Source organism: Rana temporaria, chromosome 11 (assembly GCF_905171775.1).
Source record: "Rana temporaria chromosome 11, aRanTem1.1, whole genome shotgun sequence".
NCBI classification, from domain to species: Eukaryota; Metazoa; Chordata; class Amphibia; order Anura; family Ranidae; genus Rana; species Rana temporaria.
Genome location: NC_053499.1, coordinates 132,497,922 through 132,516,997, shown reverse-complemented (window position 1 = coordinate 132,516,997; position 19,076 = coordinate 132,497,922). Strand labels below are relative to the sequence as shown.

The 19,076-nt window shown below is 45.0% G+C and overlaps 1 protein-coding gene across 4 annotated transcripts in view; it reads right to left on the bottom strand.

Moving 5' to 3' along the window:
- Window positions 1–19,076, bottom strand: part of LOC120917707 (c-Maf inducing protein) — a 251,803-nt gene that overhangs the window by 82,328 nt on the left and 150,399 nt on the right. For 2 of the 4 annotated variants that reach the window (XM_040329177.1, XM_040329178.1), the window contains exons 8-9: window positions 12,930–13,007; window positions 6,384–6,487 (exon numbers count right to left, since the gene is read on the bottom strand). In XM_040329177.1, coding sequence (XP_040185111.1) covers window positions 6,384–6,487; window positions 12,930–13,007 — 182 coding nt within the window. The remainder of the gene's footprint in view (window positions 1–6,383; window positions 6,488–12,929; window positions 13,008–19,076) is intronic. The other 2 variants (XM_040329179.1, XM_040329180.1) reach the window with 1 other exon arrangement.

Genomic DNA, 19,076 nt, shown 5'->3' with positions numbered 1-19,076 from the left:
GTGTACGCGGCATGAGATCTACATGGCACATGCGCAATGACTATCACATATGCCGCACACTCCCGATGCTAGTGCTACTCTGCAAGGGGCCGGAGTGATTTTAACAGTAAAATACACATCTTAGCAGGGAGTCTTGATGGGCGGGTTTTGCAATGGCAATGTTGATGGGCGAATTTCCAAATTTTCACTCAGATGGCCAACACGCCCCGCTAAGATGTGTGCTTTATTGGTAAAATCACCCCTGCCCCTTACAGAGTAGCTCTAGCATCGGCAGCGTGCGGCATATGTTATAGTCATTGCGCATGTGCCGTGTAGAGCTCACTCTCAGCTTTACATGTTCGGCTATTTTCGGAGACTCTGCGCTGCGGCTGCGCAGTACAAGGGGGTCCTTATCCGCCGGGGGGAACTTATTAGGCAGAACACTGGCTCACATGGTTGTTTTGTAATGTGATCCAACGTAGGCAAACACACAGCGTTTGCGACTTGTATCTGGGGTGTCGCTAAGATTTCACCGACACCCACTGCAGATCACAAGGGCAGTGCAATTTGAACGTGGTGTGGGAAACATGTGTGGGCATGCATGCTTGACTGCTGTCTATTATCTGTCCACCTTTTGTCAGCAAATGATGGGTCACATAAAAAAAAAAAGAAAAAAAGTTTAAAAAGTTCAATTGCATTAACCAGACTATGTTGCTTTATAACCTTTGCGCTCTTTTGTATTGGCAAGAATTTATCTTTCGTTTGGATGCAGAATATTTCCCAAGTCCATTGTGTAAGGATCAGAGGAAGCAATTGTATGACAAGGATATTGATCAGTTTACCTTGACCAGGTTAACATTTAATAGAACACCGAAGTAGTGGAGGAAGCTAAAATATTTGCATATCGGACATTCTGTTTGAACATAATGATTAAGTAACTACAAGTTAATAAAAAAGGCTATAATAATAACTATACCCCACCTATACATACTAAAAGTGTCACATGATTGAGGCATTGGTCACATGATCCCTGCAACACTGGTTCCTCCAGAAAGCCCATGCAAATGGATACAGAAGGCCAGCTCAGACCAGTATATTTTTTCAGAACTTCAGTTACTATCTATTCTAATAGTGGGATTATCCCCTTTGGCGGCAGAAGATTGTACCCTTTTGGTGACCAGGCCATATTTTGCTATTCAACATTGTGCTACTTTAACTAGTACCGTATTTATCGGCGTATACTGCGCACTTTTTTCCCCTTAAAATAAGGGGGAAATCGTGGGTGCGCGATATACGCCGATACCCGCTTCCCGCGCTGTGTTTGAACCTTGCCGCCGACATATACCGAGCGCAGTACACTCCGGTACACTCGGGAAGGCTCGACTTCCCTCGCGGTCACGCCCTGTGCCGCCTTTTATGCGAGAAGAGCCGAGCGTGCCCGAGTGTACTGCGCTCGGTATATGTCGGCGGCGGCGGCGTTCAAACACAGCGCGGGAAGCCGGGATCGGAACAACAAGAGCCCGGGAGAAGCGAGGACGACACCACAGAGGCCGCAGACAGACGCCGGACCGGACAAGGCCGCCGATGGATGCCGGGCAAGACACCGACGAGGGGCATTCAAACTAAGTATTATATTTTTTTCCCGAAATTTCTCTTCCAGGTCGGGGGTGTGCGCTATACGCCGGGGCGCGTTATATGAAGATAAATACGGTAATTGCGTGGTCATGCAATGCTGTATCCAAAATAAATTTAGATTCCCCCCCCCCCACAAATAGAGCTTTCTGTTGGTATTTGATCACCACTGGGTTTTTTATTTTTTGCGATATAAATGAAAAAAAAAAAAAAAACGAACAAAAAACATTTTCTTTTACTTTCTGCTATAAAACATATCCAATAATTTTTTTGCAGTGGCAAGGTGGCACTGCTGTTTTGAATCACGTACCTAAAATGTGATCTGACACTTCCGGGTTTGGGGGGGGCGCACGCCTCTGAGCACCACAAACTGAAATCGCTATTTAATTCATTTTTAAGATTCAAAACAAAACTTGGCCATCTATCCATTCATGTCTCCATCCCATCTTGAGCAAGGGCAATGGATTCATGTAGCATTTACTTTCTAAAATCCATCTGCCCTTAGCTCAGAGCAGGGCTGGACTGGGACAGAAATGTGGCCCTGGACTTTATCCAGACTGGCCCACTTTGACAGGTCTCTCCCATGGTGTCCGGACAACTCATGCACCCCGCGGGCCACCCAAGCCCCCTCTCCACCTTCACTAGCCACTAGCCATTCTACTTTATTAGAGTAGAACGGCTGGTACTCTTATAGGCAGTACCAGTGGGGAAGCTAGACATTATTTCACCCGGGCCAAAGAATCAGTTTGGTGCCCCCCTTATGGGACAAGATTAGGCAGAAGTGAGAAACTCCCAGGCCATAGCCGTTGAGTCAGCTGTCTGTCCCCTCCCCCCATGCTCCACTGTCGTCCCCCATACTCCTCTGTTGTTCTCTCCTGCTCCTCTGGTCCTCCCCCTGCTACTTTGTTCCCCCAGGTGAGCGCTGCGGGGAGGGAGAGACAGAGGAGCAGAGGGGGCGGCAGTCCGCTGTCACTGAAGCCAGCCCACTGAGCCATCAGCCCACCGGGAAACTCCCTGTAGTCCCAATGGCCAGTCCATCCCTGGCTCAGAGATGCAGGCAGGAGGGTGTGCTTAGCGGAGAAAGCCCCTCCATCAGATGAAAGAAAAACAAAAGCCCATGAAGGCTAATGAGATATACAAGGCATGTCTTAAAAGTTTGGTGAATGGTCCGATAATCTCAATGGCAACATGGTCCAGGTGGGCCAGGTGGGCGCGCATGCACATGACTATCAAGAGACACATCAAGAAGCGCATTAGCAAAGACACGGTGCGCACCATCGTGAAGATTTGGGTAAGCGGAAGATCTTCCTGGTTTGTGCCACACAAGATGACAGACGAACAGAAAGTAAAAAACAGATAGAAAACCTCTAGAGATTTATTTTCATGTGTGACCAGGATCCATCCTTTCTGCAAACCATCATCACAGGAGATGAGACCTGGTGCTACCAGTTCGACCTGGAATCCAATCGGCAATCAATGGAATAGCATTCACCGTCTTCCCCACGACCCAAAAAGAGTTGCCTACAAAATCCAAGGTCAAGACAATGTTGATCACCTTCTTCGACAACGATGGCATCATCCATAAGGAATTTGTTCCTGCGGGTCAAACCATGAATGACGCATTCTACGATCCTGAGATCAGGATCCATCCTTTCTGTGAACCATCATCACAGGAGATGAGAACTGGTGCTACCAGTTCAATCCAGAATCCAATCGGCAATCAATAGAAAAGCCTTCACCATCTTCCCCGTGACCCAAAAAGAGCTGCCTACAAAATCCAAGGTCAAGATGTCAATGTTGATCACCTTCAATCATGGCATAATCCATAAAGAATTTGTTCCTGCGGGTCAAACTGTAATGGCCACATTCTACGATCCTGTGACCAGAATCCATACTTTCTGCGAACACAGGGGATGAGACCTGGTGCTACCAGTTGAATCCAGAATCCAATCGGCAAATCGATAGAATAGCATTCACCCAAAATGAGTCGCGTGCAAAAGTCCAAGGTCAAGACAATGTTGATCGCCTTCTTCGATAACGATGGCATCATCCATAAGATATAAATTCCTGCGGGTCAAACCCTGAATGCTGCATTCTACGAGGAAGTTTTAAAATGGTTTCTACAACACATCCAACGCGTTTGGCCAGAGTTGCACAGGACTGGACAGTGGATGTTGCTACAAGATAACGTGCCTGCGCACTGTGCGATCCGTGTGCGCCAATTCTTCCCCCAGCACGGCATACCGGTTCTCTATAATCCAACATACTCCCCTGATCTGGTGCCTGCGGACTTGTTTCTGTTTCCACGCCTGAAGAACGTCATGAAAGGCGTGCGTTTTGCAGACCTGGCGGCAATCCAAGAATGTGTGACAGCAGTTCTGTGATCGATTCCTAAAGGGGTCTCTGCTGACAGATTCCAGAAGCTTTATGAACATTGCCAAAAGTTTATTGTGAGGGATGGCCATTATTTTGAAGGCAATAAAAAGGTAATTTTTTTTGCATCTTCTGTTATGTTTGTTTTCTGATACCATTCACCAAACTTTATAGACATACCTTGTATGACCTCGTAAGGACAGAAACCAGGAAGTAACTGAAGAAACGTAAACAAAGTAAAAATAATACACCTTCCTTACTATATAAATAATGCTAGCAGCATAAGGATTACAAATAGTCAATTAAGACGGTTTAGTTCCGCTTAGGGATGCCTACAGACACGGGAGAAAGTCAGGAACCCCCCACATGATTAAACATCCTCCCCAACCAAGCCAACTGAATTTTTCAACTTCCCCTATGGCAAGCCAATGCCTGAGCTCTCAGCCCGGCCTGCCCCATGGGTACAAGCAACATTTGAGAAATGCCAGCTGCCATACAGTGCGCCTCTAAGCACTTTTAGCTAATAAACTTAACAGCAAAGTGTTAAGCGTATTAGAGCTCATTCAACTTTGACTATATTTAAGCCTCATGCTGCTAGCATTAGTAAAGAGATAGGAAAGTAAATCACAATTACAGTACTTTCAAACATTTTTTTTACATTTTTCAGCTACTTCCTTTTTCATGCTTAGGTACATGAGAGAAAATTTAGTAAACAAGTAATTTTTCTCCTTTACTGATGTGCGCTGATGAGGCTGCACTCATGTGCGCTGATGAGGCTGCGCTCATGTGCGCTGATGGGGCTGCTCTCATGTGCGCTGATGGGGCTGCTCTCATGTGCGCTGATGGGGCTGCTCTCATGTGCGCTGATGGGGCTGCTCTCATGTGCGCTGATGGGGCTGCTCTCATGTGCGCTGATGGGGCTGCTCTCATGTGCGCTGATGGGGCTGCTCTCATGTGCGCTGATGGGGCTGCTCTCATGTGCGCTGATGGGGCTGCTCTCATGTGCGCTGATGGGGCTGCTCTCATGTGCGCTGATGGGGCTGCTCTCATGTGCGCTGATGGGGCTGCTCTCATGTGCGCTGATGGGGCTGCTCTCATGTGCGCTGATGGGGCTGCTCTCATGTGCGCTGATGGGGCTGCTCTCATGTGCGCCGATGGGGCTGCTCTGATGTGTGCTGATATGGCTGCTCTGATGTGCGCCGAGGCTGCTCTGATGAGACGGCACTGATGAGGTGGCACTAATAAGCATTTTCTTGCTTACATGATTTGATACAGCTGATCACATGGGTAAAGAGCCGTGCCTCTTTACCGAGACCGGTGATGCGCTGTGTCCCAGGGACACAGTCCACGGGCGCGCAAGCCTGGCAAGAGTGGGACGACATCATATGTCTTCATCCCAGAACAATAGAACTACCACGCAGCCGCCATTTCCCTATACAATGGTCGGGAGGTGGTTAAGAGACAGCCCACTTATTGCATTAGGTTTAAGGGCTCTTGAGAGGAGTACCAGGGCGGGATGCTGTGATGTTTTCCGGAAGTTATGTACGGCTGCGCGGTAGTTCTATTCTTCTGGGAGTAGTCCAGTGTACATATTCGCCAGCACACCATGGATCAATGCTTCAGTCCAAAGGTTTCTTTTATTGAGAGATCACATCACAGAAATAAGTGCAACGTTTCGGAGACGCGCAGTGCCCCTTCGTCAGGCATGTGATGATCACATACCTGACGAAGGGGTCCTGCACGGCTCAGAAACGTTGCAGTTATTTCTGTGATGTGATCTCTCAATAAAAGAAACCTTTGGACTGAAGCATTGATCCATGGTGTGCTGGCGAATATGTACACTTGCTTGATGTTTCCAGGACCCAACCGGTAATCGCTACAGCACCCACCATTGATAAGCCTTGTTTTCCAGGAACGTGTGCGATAGGAATATTGACAAGAATGTACAGCAGTCTGCCTGCTCCAACCACTAGTTGTGATCTGCCTGCACTGTATAGAGAAGCACAGAGATCCAGTGATGGCATCCCTGAGTCTAAAATAAGGTCCATATCGAAAATGTAAAAGATTTTATTTATTCAATTAGATTATAGAAGTTTCTATTTATTAGAATTTAATTAGCATGTTGATGAAGGTGGGAGGGACTTCATCAACATGCTTCAGCTTTAAAATCGATCTGCCTACATTCGATCCATGAACAGGGAAATGTGGATTTTAATGAAACGTTTGTTTGGTTCACTTTGGGAAGTGTAGTTATGTTGTTGTAGTACATTAGAGTTAAAATAACAGGACGTACAAACATGGAAAAGCACTGGACCTTCACCCAGAACATATTTTCCAGCTTTGAGGAAACATGCACAGTAGAGCGATTGAACATTCAAGATTCATGACCGGCCACTGACCTGTGTATGAATTTCTTCACCACTTCCATTCCTGCGTTTAATTCATTCAAAGCCAGTATGTACTCCTGAGTAAACAGCCTTAATCGAGGACACTTCCCAAAATCCTGGACAAACACAAGAAGGAAAAGAAGGTTTAAAAGATTGCCGGCAGAGGACGCCCACAAGAGGAGATGCATTACCCGCTGCCTTCAGTACATTAAACCTGCAGGGAGAAACCAGCCCTTTTGGGGCTATTGAGAAATATATGTAAATGATACACTTTATTATCAAAAGTATTGGGACACCTGCCTTTACACACACATGAACATTTAATGGCATCCCAGTCTTAGTCCGTAGGGTTCAATATTGAGTTGGCCCGCCCTTTGCAGCTATAACAGCTTCAACTCTTCTGGGAAGGCCGTCCACAAGGTTTAGGAGTGTGTCTATGGGAATGTTTGACCGTTCTTCCAGAAGCACATTTGTGAGGTCAGGCACTGATGTTGGACGAATAGGCCTGGCTTACATTCTCCGCTCTAATTCATCACAAAGGTGTTCTATCGGGTTAAGGTCAGGATTCTGTGCAGGCCAGTCAAGTTCCTTCACCCCAAATCTGCTCATCCATGTGTTTATGGACCTTGCTTTGTGCACTGGTGCGCAGACATGTTGGAACAGGAAGGGGCCATCCCCAAACTGATCTCACAAAGTTGAGAGCATGAAATTGTCCAAAATGTCTTGGTATGCTGATGTCTTAAGAGTTCCCTTCCCTGGAACTAAGGGCCAGATTCACGTAGAACTGCGGCGGCGTAACGTATCGTAGATACGTTACACCGCCGCAAGTTTTCATCGCAAGTGCCTGATTCACAAAGCACTTGCAATGAAAACCTACGCTGGCGGCCTCCGGCGTAAGCCCGCGTAATTTAAAGGGGCGTGTGCCATTTAAATTAGGCGCGCTCCCGCGCCGGACCTACTGCGCATGCTCCGTTTCTAAATTCCCGCCGTGCTTTGCGCGAACTGACGTCATTTTTTCGATCGGCGACGTGCGTAGCGTACTTCCGTATTTCCGGAAGTCTTACGCAAACGACGTGAATTTTTAAAATTCGACGCGGGAACGACGGCCATACTTTATACAGCACATACGTGTGCTGTGTAAAGTTAAGGCACCAAAAAACGACGACTAACTTTGCGACGGGAAACTAGACTAGCGGCGACGTAGCGAACGCAAAAAAACGTCGTGGATCGCCGTAACTCCTAATTTGCATACCCGACGCTGGTTTACGACGCAAACTCCCCCCAGCGGCGGCCGCGGTACTGCATCCTAAGATCCGACAGTGTAAAACAATTACACCTGTCGGATCTTAGGGATATCTATGCGTAACTGATTCTATGAATCAGTCGCATAGATACTCTGAGAAATACGATGGAGTATCTGAGATACTCCGTCGTATCTCCTTTGTGAATCTGGCCTTAAGGGACCAAGCCCAACCCCTGAAAAACAACATCCCCCTCTACCAAATGATTTGGACCAGTGCACAAAGCAAGTTCCATAAAGACATGGATGAGCGGGTTTGGGGTGGAGGAACTTGACCTCAACCTGACGGAACACTTTTGGGATGAATTCGAGTGGAGACTGCGAACCAGGCCTTCTCATCCACATCAGTGCCTGACCTCACAAATGCACTTCTGAAAGAATGGTCAAACATTCCCATAGACACACTCCTAAATCTTGTGGACAGCCTTCCCAGAAGAGTTGAAGCTAGTATAGCTGCAAAGGGTGGGCCAACTCAACAATGAACCCTACAGACTAAGACTGGGATGCCATTAAAGTTCATGTAAAGGCAGGTGTCCCAATACTTTTGGTAATCTACTGTATGTAAACAAAGCTGTGCCTGGAGTTCAGCTTTAGGCTTTCGGATACCTGGACATCATGTTTTATTGCATTAAAAACTCAAAACATAATTAAAAGCAATAATTTGGTACATGTACTTTAATTAAACACAATTATACAATACAGCACATTGTTTTAAAGGAATTGCATGCATTTCCCTTCAGGGTATGACTACAATTAATACAAATTTTGTTTATTAAAAAAAAACAAAAAAAAAACGATATGTTTAACCACTTAAGACCCGGCATTTATGTAGGTAAAGGACCTGGCCAGTTTTTAAGATTCGGCACTGCATCGCTTTAACTGACAATTGCGCGGTCGTGCGACGTGGCTCTCAAACAAACTTGGTGTCCTTTTTTTTCTCACAAATAGAGCTTTCTTTTGGTGGTATTTGATCACCTCTGCGGTTTTTATTTTTTGCGCTATAAACAAAAATAGAGCGACAATTCTGAAAAAAATTCAATATTTTTTAATTTTTGCTATAATAAATATCCCCCAAAAAGATATAAAAAAAAACGTATTTTTCCTCAGTTTAGGCCGATACGTATTCTTCTACCTATCTTTGGTAAAAAAAAAAATCGCAATAAGCATTTATCGATTGGTTTGCGCAAAATATATAGCGTTTACAAAATAGGAGATAGTTTTATTGCATTTTTATAAAAAATATATATTTTACTACTAATGGCGGCGATCAGCGTTTTTTTTCGTGACTGCGACATTATGGCGGTCACATCGGACAATTTTGACACATTTTTGGGACCATTGTCATTTTCACAGCAAAAAATGCTATAAAAATGCATTGTTTACTGTGAAAATGACAATTGCAGTTAGGGAGTTAACCACTAGGGGGCGCTGAAGGGGTTATGTGTGACCTCATATGTTTTTCTAACTGTAGGGGGCGGGACTGGACGTGTGACGTGATTGATCGTGTTTCCCTATATTAGGGAACACACGATCAATGAAGCTGCCACTGTGAAGCTCCGGGGACCGAACGCGGGACTTCGGCGGCGATCTGGTCCGCGGGTCCCGCGGTCACGGAGCTTCGGACCGGGTCGCGGGCGCGCGCCCCGCGGCTGGGCACTTAAAGAGGACGTACAGGTGCGTGTTTGTGCCCAGCCGTGCCACTCTGCCGACGTATATGTGCAGGAGGCGGTCCTAAGTGGTTAATCAAAGTCAAATGATCAGCAGGTGATCAGATTCTTCCTTTCATTTGATAAATAGTTTTAATCAAATATATACTCCTTTATTAATATAAGTGCATAACATTGGGACAATAGGAAGAAAAAGACCTTACTAATGCTAAAGAGCTTCTAAAGTGACACTAAACAAAATCCTTATTCTCCAAAAATAATCCACACACATCCACTCCTTTACTTTTCAGCCAAGGAAGCTGCCATCTTAGCCTCTGTTTAACCTTCATGATGCTGCACATGTGATCACTTAAGACACCAGACATTTCATGATTTGACAGTTTGGTAGGGAGCACAAGTTATACGACAGTTACATTCTCGAAACATGTTGGGAATTTATCTCTTCTTTGAAACTGTTAAATTGTTGGGGTTAGTTCCGTCTTAAAAGTGGAATTGGTTTCTCCAAGAATATTCGTTGTTATTAAAACATATACCGGTCATCAACTGTCAGAACTGGTATTCCTTCCTTTAGAGCAGGGGTCTAAAAACTTTCTGAACAAAAGGGCTAGTTTACTGTCCTTCAGACTTTAGGGGGCCAAACTAGGGCCAGTGGGAGTAAAAATGTCCTGATGTCCAGTGGAAGTAAACAGTGCCCCATTGTTGGTGTTAGTGGGAGGAATAGTGCCCCATTGTTGGTGTTAGTGGGAGGAATAGTGCCCCATTGTTGGTGTTAATGGAAAGAATTCTGCCCCATTGTTGGTGTCAGTGGGAGGACTAGTGCCTCATAATTAAGGTCAGTTGGAGGAATAGTGTCCCACTGTTGGTGTCAGTGGGAGGAATAGTGGCTCATTGTTTCCATCAATCGAAGAAATTATGCTCATCGTGGGCATCAGTGGGAGGAATTATGCCCTTTCATTGGTGTCAGTGGGAGGGATAGTGTGTCAGTGGGAAGGGATAGTGTGTCAGTGGGAGGGATAGTGGCCCATTGTTGGTGTCAGTGGCCCTTTCATTGGTGTCAGTGGGAGGGATAGTGGCCCTTTCATTGGTGTCAGTGGGAGGGATAGTGGCCCTTTCATTGGTGTCAGTGGGAGGGATAGCGGCCCTTTCATTGGTGTCAGTGGGAGGGATAGCGGCCCTTTCATTGGTGTCAGTGGGAGGGATAGCAGCCCATTGTTGGTGTCAGTGGGAGGGATAGCGGCCCATTGTTGGTGTCAGTGGGAGGGATAGCGGCCCATTGTTGGTGTCAGTGGGAGGGATAGCGGCCCATTGTTGGTGTCAGTGGGAGGGATAGCGGCCCATTGTTGGTGTTAGTGGGAGGGATAGTGGCCCATTGCTTGTGTCAGTGGGAGGGATAGTGGCCCATTGTTGGTGTCAATGGAAGGAATTATGCCCCACCGTTGGTGTCAGTGGGAGCAACTGTGCCCTTCTGATGGTTTAAGTGAAAGGAACAGTTCACACTATCGCCGCATCCGTCGCACAGCAGGCGTCCAGTGCGTGCTGGTTCACCATTTCAGGTCCGATTTCAGCCCGAGTTATGGGCTGAATTTGGACCTGAAATGGACCAGCCTTAGAGAAAATTCAAAGTAGGTTTTTAATCTACAGAGGAACTATGGTCCTCCCATCAGGTTTATTGCCTGTGTGGCATAGGTGGTAAGCTATTGTCCATAGTACAGCTACGGATAGTCCTGAAGGTCCATTCTCAAGGGACAAAAGAATCCGCTTGGAAAAGCTTGTCCAATCACCTTTCTCCTCAATACAAGTCAACAGTAGAAAATACTGAAAGTTAGTGAAGCCTTGTCTTCCTCTTTCTCCTGCAATGCCAAAACAGGAACATTCTTCCATATCTAACGCTATAAACTTTAGGGCCTCCTTCACACGGCAGTAAAAAGTTTTACTGATGTTATCACGCAGGTTTTCTGGGAGAAAAGTTCCTCCGTAGTGATCAGTAAAACACTTCCATATAGATGCATTAAAACGCGTAAACAGGAATGTGAGTAAATTCATCTAACCTGGTTCCCCTGCCTGGGAAATTGTTAGAACAGGAAGTGGGGGTAAATTTATCTAGCCTGGTTCCCCTGACTTCCTCCCTGGTAAAATATTAGAAAAGGAAGTGGGGGTAAATTTATCGAATATGTTTATCCAACAACATTGGAACAGGAATGTGCGTAATTTCATCTAACCTGGTTCCCCTGACTTTGTCTGGTAAAAATGTTAGGACAGGAAGTGAGGGTAAATTTACTAGACAGACCCCCGAAAGAAGTAAACACCCAACAGGGGTTTCCAAAACTGCAAAAAAACAAACATTTTGGCTGACATTCACTTTAACCACTTCCCGACGGCCGTACGATTATATACGGCCGCAGGGTGGCTCTACTTCTCTGGGACAGAGTCTTTTTACGGGCGCCCCTTTCCTCGTTCCCCGCGCACGCTCCCGAGCGCGCATCGGGGAACTTCTGTGCTGGCCGTGTCCCTTGGACACAGCCATTCACAGATTGCCGCGAATGGCCAATCGGAGAGGCCGTTCGGTAGGCGATCTGTGCGGCCAATGAGAGATGATCTCATATGTAAACATATGAGATCATTTCTCATTGCCGGCTCTCACAATGACAGCGTGCTGTCAGGGCAAGAGGAGACCGATCTGTGTCTCCTTGTACATAGAGACACAGATCGGTCACCTTCCCCAGTCACCCCCCTTCCCCCACAGTTAGAACACTATATAGGGAATACATTTAACCCCTTCCTCACCCCCTAGTGTTAACCCCTTCAATGCCAGTCACATTTATACAGTAATTAGTGCATATTTATAGCACTGATCGCAGTATAAATGTGAATGTGGCCAAAAATGTGTCAAAAGTGTCCGATGTGTCTGCCATAATGTCGCAGTCCCAATAAAAATCACAGATCGCCGCCATTACTAGTAAAAAACAAATAATAAAAAATAATAATTCTGTCCCCTATTTTGTAGGCGCTATAACTTGTGCGCATACCAGTCGCTTATTGCGATTTTTTTTTTTACCAAAAATATTTAGAAGAATACGTATCGGCCTAGACTGAAAAAAAAAATGTATTTATTTTTTAAAAAATTGGGATATTTATTATAGCAACAAGTAAAAAATATTGTATTGTTTTTCAAAATTGTCGCTTTTTTGTTTATCGCGCAAAAAATAAAAACCGCAGAGGTGATCAAATACCACCAAAAGAAAGCTCTACTTGTGGGGAAAAAAGGACGTCAATTTTGTTTGGGAGCCACGTCGCACGACCGCGCAATTGTCAGTTAAAGCGACGCAGTGCTGGAAGCTGAAATTTCACCTGGGCAGGAGGGGGGTATATGTGCCCAGTAAGCAAGTGGTTAACTTGAATTATACTCTTTGCATGTGAGGGGTGCTTTGGAAGCAAATCCACACCCAACGAACAATTGAAGTTGAGGCAATTGCAAAAATAATTGACAAGAATTTAATTTTTTCACAGTGCACATATATTAAAATATCCACCTGACACATAACTATTTCTCTATTACATGTGACATAACAGATAGTCGACACACAATATTACCTGCAAATGCAGGTGTTTTCCAACCTCCACCAGCAGATAGAGAGAGGTATCCAAGCCGGTAAAAGAGATCCAGTACATCTGCAATTCATTTGATACCCTTGAATTATTGGAATTGGGGAAATATATATTCATTTACAACAGCAGGGGGAAGGGGGAGAATGATTCTCCTTTTAGCTAACTGGATGAAGCTGCTGTTTTTAGCACACAAGTTAATTCATAGCTGTATTGCTGTCAGAGAGTCATCAGGGCTGCTTTATATGAACTGGAGCAAAAGTGGAGCAACAATGTTAACTGGAGCTAAAAAGATAAAAAACTTCTTTTAACTAAAACTGTGACCCTGAAGAGTCAAACTTTATACTAAAGAGCAATAAATATAATTTGGGGTTGCACAGTATGTATTAAACTATGATCTTCAGTTGAGATTTACTAAAACTGTAGAGCGCAAAATCTGGTACAGCTCTACATAGAAACCAATCAGCTTTCAGCTTTTATTGTCAAAGCTTAAAGGAGTTGCAAAAGGAAAAAAATTTTTTTGCTGATATGACTGTTTACAGGGTATAGAGATTCAGGTAGGAGATACGACGGCGTATCTCCAGATACGCCGTCGTATATCTGAGTGTGAGGCGTCGTATCTTGGCGCCTGATTCAAAGAATCAGATACGCCAGAATTTGTCTAAGATACGACCAGCGTAAGACTCCTACGCCGTTGTATCTTAACTGCATATTTACGCTGGCCGCTAGGGGCGTGTACGCTGATTTACGCCTAGAATATGTAAATCAGCTAGATACGCCCGGCCGTCGAAGTACAGATACGCCGTTTACGTAAGGCTTTTTCCGGCGTAAAGTTACCCCTGCTATATGAGGCGCAGCCAATGTTAAAGCGGGGGTTCCGCGGGATATCGTTTTTTTTTTGTTGGCAAATATCATCAGGGCTTACCTGTACTCCCGCACTACGAGGGTAACCCACTCCTTTAGCCGGCGTAAGCGCTGATATACCGAAAAGGATGTTAGATTTTCTGGCGATGGCCGTTTCCATTTTTCCTGTGGGCACTGTGAAGCCGACAGGGTCTTCTTCCGGGATACAGTGAATTCTGGCCTCCCAGCATTCACCGCTCGATCCCGCGCATGTGCAGTGTTGACGGCGAGCGTCGCCGTCAACACAACACGGTTGCCAAAGCAACGGCCGGCGAGATCTCGCGCGATTTGAGCACAGCGCGTCTCCGGAGGAGTCTCTGAAAATGATTGACAGGATGGGGGAGAATGGCCTTACACGCCCATTCCCTGCGGGGGATTTTGAGTGACAGGTCAGAAACAGCTCCGAAAAAGGGGTAAGGAGCACTTAAAAAAAAAATAAAAAATCGTTTGGTTACTGTCTATGCCTAGCATTGGCATAGACAGAATGTGTAAACTCAGGGTGAACAACCGCTTTAAGTATGGACGTCGGGCCAGCGTCAAATTTTCAGTCGATTACGCCGTTTGCGTAAGTCGTTCGCGAATAGGGCTGGGCGTAATTTACGTTCACCTAGGCTTTTTGCGGGTTAATTTGGAGCATGCGCACTGGGATACTTTCACGGACGGTGCATGCGCCGTTCGTAAAAAGCGTCATTTACGTAGGGTCACGATGATTTTGCATAAAACACGCCCACATCTTACAGAACCCTCAGGTTCAAATGAATGAGAACACCAGAAGAAGGGGGCTTTTCCCTTCAAACACGTCAGCTGTTATTATCATCCACTGGAACATGAGAAGTTCCTAGTTTGCTCTTATTTCTGGGTTATGCTAGGTTCCAGTGGATGATACCACCAACTGACATGTTTTGGGGGACAAGCCCTAGAAACCAAGAGCAAGCCCATATAGGAACTCCCCAGGTTCAAATTGATGAGAACACCAGAAGAAGGGGGCGTTTCCCTTGAAACACGTCAGCTGGTATTATCATCCACTGGAACATGGAGAGTTCCTAGATAGGCTTGCTGTATGTATTGAGAAGTTGGATAATTTCCAGAAACAAACAAGCAGGTCAACCAGTCCCAACTGTATGATTGAATGGGTTCTGATATCGCTGTTTTACTAACCTGACAGCGTATTATTCTAAATGTGAAACCTTCATTTTGTCTGCAAATATTAAAGATTCTAACTACCAGCAAGGATAAGTCCTTACATTTAACCGCTTGCCGACCAGCCGCTGCAGTTTTACGGCGGCAGGTCGGCTCTGCTGGGCGAGATCACGTATATCTACGTCATCTTGCCGAGCTGCCAATAGGGGCGCGCATGCATGCCCCCCGCTCGCCCCTGACGCGCGTGCCCAGCGGGCGCGATCACCCGCGATCACTCGTTGCAGAGCGAGAACCGGGAGCTGTGTGTGTAAACACACAGCTCCCGGTCCTGTCAGGGGGAGAAATGCCTAACAGCGATCAGTCATTTCCCCATGTCGGTCCCTCCCCCCCTTCAGTTAGAACACACCCAGGGAACATAATTAACCCCTTCCTCGTCCCCTAGCGTTAACCCCTTCCTCGCCCCCTAGTGTTAACCCCTTCCCTGCCAGTGGCATTTTTATAGTAATCAATGCATTTTTATAGCACTGATCGCTATAAAAATGCCAATGGTCCCAAAAATGTGTCAAAAATGTCCAAAGTGTCCGCCATAAAAATCGCTGATCGCCGCCATTACTAGTAAAAAAAAAATATTAATAAAAATGCCATAAAACTACCCCCTATTTTGTAAACGGTATAACTTTTGCACAAACCAATCAACAAACGCTTATTGCAAATTTTTTTACGAAAAATATGTAGAAGAATACGTATCGGCCTAAACTGAGGAAAAAAAATATTTTTTTTATATATTTTTGGGGGATATTTATTACATCAAAAAGTAAAAAATATTATTTTTTTTCAAAATTGTCGCTCTATTTTTGTTTATCGCGCAAAAACTAAAAACCGCAGAGGTGATCAAATACCACCAAAAAAAAGCTCTATTTGTGGGAAAAAAAGGATGCCAATTTTGTTTGGGAGCCACGTCGCACGACCACGCAATTGTCAGTTAAAACGAGGCAGTGCCGAATCGCAAAAAGTGGCCTGGTCTTTGATCAGCAATATGGTCCGGGGCTGAAGTGGTTAAAGAGCACCTGTCATTTCAGATCTATCATGGCAGCGCCTGTTAGCGGGCATCCACTCACCTGCTGCCACCACGTCCCTCACCTTGTTGTGTCACTGCCACATCACCAGCCGTCCCATTAAAGTGAATGCGACCATCGGTGAGTCAACAGCGAGTCAGAGGAGGAGCCGCTGCAGGACAGAGATGACGGTTGCTCTGTTTCTTATCCTGTTCAATGATTTTTGAAATATAAAACACAGTTCTATCTGATAAGTTAAAGGCTAAAATTATACTAGCCACTTCTGGACCGCTCACTGCATATATACTGCGGCGGGGCTGGCCCGGCTGCGCAAAATCACGTACCTGCATGTGTTTTTTTGCACGTGATATAGGGGTGCGTGCGTGTGCTGCTGGAGCACTGCTCCCGCTGTGACTGGACACAGCAGGAGCCAATCAGAAACCCTGCCGATCGTTCAGAGGAGAGACAGAGCAGCGTTCTGCCTATGTAAACAAGGCAGACAGCTGATCTGTCAGGGAGCAAAAGAGAGATCTTGTGTTTCACATCTCTTATTTCCTCCAGTGTATCCATCCCTCACACAGTTAGTAAGCACCTCCCAGTGACACACTTAACCCTTTGATCAACCCTGGTATTAACCCCCTTCCCTGCCCGTGTCATTTATACTGTGGTGGTGCATTCTTTTTTAGCACTGATACCGTATTTGTGTTACTGGTCCCCAAAAAGTGTCACTTAGTATCCAATTGGTCCGCCGCAATGTCGCAGTCCCACAGAAAAATTGCTAATCGCTGCCATTAATAGTAAAAAAAAAAAAAAAGAAAAGACCCTAAACATATCCCATAGTTTATAAACGCTATAACTTTTGTGCAAACAAATCAATATACGGTTATTGGGATTTTTTTTACCAAAAATACGTAGAAGAATACATATTGGCCTAAACTGATGAAGAAATTCGATTTTTTACTTGGAATGTTTTATAGCAAAAAAAATTAAATATTGTTTTTTTTTTATTCAAAATAGTTTGTTTGTCTTTTTTATTTAAAGCGCAAAATAAAAAGAAAAGGTGATCAAATACCACAAGTAGAACGCCCTATTTGTGGGGGGGGGGCATCAATTTTATTTGGGTACAGCGTCACATGACCACGCAATTGTCAGTTAAAGCAACACTGTGCCGTATTGGAAAAAATGGCCAGGTCAGGAAGTGGTTAAAATCTTCCGGAGCTGAAGTGGTCAAGATAAACCTGTCATCTAGATATAATATAGAAAATAATCCCCTCCATGAAGACATTCTTCTACCCACCACCATAACTGCTTGATGCCCAATAAGAAAAACTCAGCAGTGGGTGAAGCATTCACGCTCCCATTGGTCTTCTACAAAGTGACTCACCAGCCATTTGCAGATCCCAAGAGTTATCTCATGGTTAGAGGGCATACTACACCACCATGGAAGTATGTAAAAGGGGGAAAGGCAGAAGTGCAACTGGGAGGCATTTGTCACCAGATCTTAGGAAGTGCCTGAAAAAGGACCTTCATAGCAGAATGACCAGGTATTGTTTTAATGAATACTTTATTGAAGAATTTTAGGAGTTAAATTACTAAAATGTCATATACAGTTAGGTCCATATGTATTTGCACACAGGCACAATTTTCAGACTTTTGGCTCTGTATGCCACCAGAATAAAATTAAAATGAATTTAAAGTGAAGACTTCCAGCTTTAATTCAAGGGGTTGAACATAAATATTAACTACAAATTTTGGTAACTGCGACCATTTTTGTACACATGACCCAGTGCCACTGGAAGCAATGCAATTGCATGCCATCACACTGCCTCCACCATGTTTTACAGGGGACGTTGTGTGCTTTGGATCATGAGCTGTTCCAAGCCTTCTCTACACTTTTTTCTTCCCGTCATTCTGGTACAGATTAATCTTAGTTTCATCCGTCCAAAGAATGCTTTTCCAGAACTGGTCTGGCTTTTTTAGGATTTTTTTTTGGCAAAGTCTAATCTGGCTTTTCTATTCTTCAGGCTTATGAATGGTTTGCACTCAATGGTGGACCCTCTGTATTTGCTCTTGTGAAGTCTTCTCTTGACTGTAGACTTTGACAATGATACACCCACCTCCTTGAGAGTGTCCTTCACTTGTCTGGATGTTGCGAGTCTTTTACCATCGGCCTTTTTATGTTGGTGCGTTCGTCTTTCCTCAGAATGTACCAAACTGTTGATTTGACCACTCCTAATGTTGCTGCTATCTCTGGTGGATTGGTTTCATTTTTGAAGCCTTACAATGGCCTGTTTCACTTGCATGGACAGCTTCTTTGAACGCATGATATAGCTTCACAGCAATAAATTCCAAATACTAATACCACACTTAGAACCAACTCCAGACCTTTTACCTGCTTAATTGATACCTAAATTAACAAAGGAGTACCCATACCTGGCCATGAGCTGTAATTTCTAAACCCTTCCTCCAATTTGGATGTAAATACCCTCAAATTAAACCTGAGAGTCTGCGCTTTCAGCCCATATCCATTATATTACTTTAGCTTAAATATATTTTTGTAAATACCTGAAAAAACGATGGACTTAACTGTAAGCCAAGTTGTTTTGGGTCCAGATCTACTTTAACATAGCATACGTGCAAGGATAAATTGTGAGTCAGAGAGTTGGGAGAGAAGTCCTAAAATGATCACATCCCCATCCATCCATGCTGTCCGTTTTCATCAGATCGCTCCATAGGACACAGCGGTGCCTGACAAGCCCCTCCCCGCTCAGTGAGCAGAGAGGAGCTTGTCATCCGTCGGCTCAGCGGAGATCTGTGGACTGGTCTCCCGCTGAGCCGACGGGAGCAGGCGGACTCCGTAGCAACGGAGTCCACCAAGTGTGAATGAGGCCTTAAGGGGGGCATGTCAGACCACTGTAAAGAGATCACTGTTCTCACACAGGGCACAGAAGGCTTTTAAAACATACAATACCTAAAACTTTTTTTGATGCGACCACATTTTATTGCCATCATTTTAATAGGCTTTAAACTAAAGTGC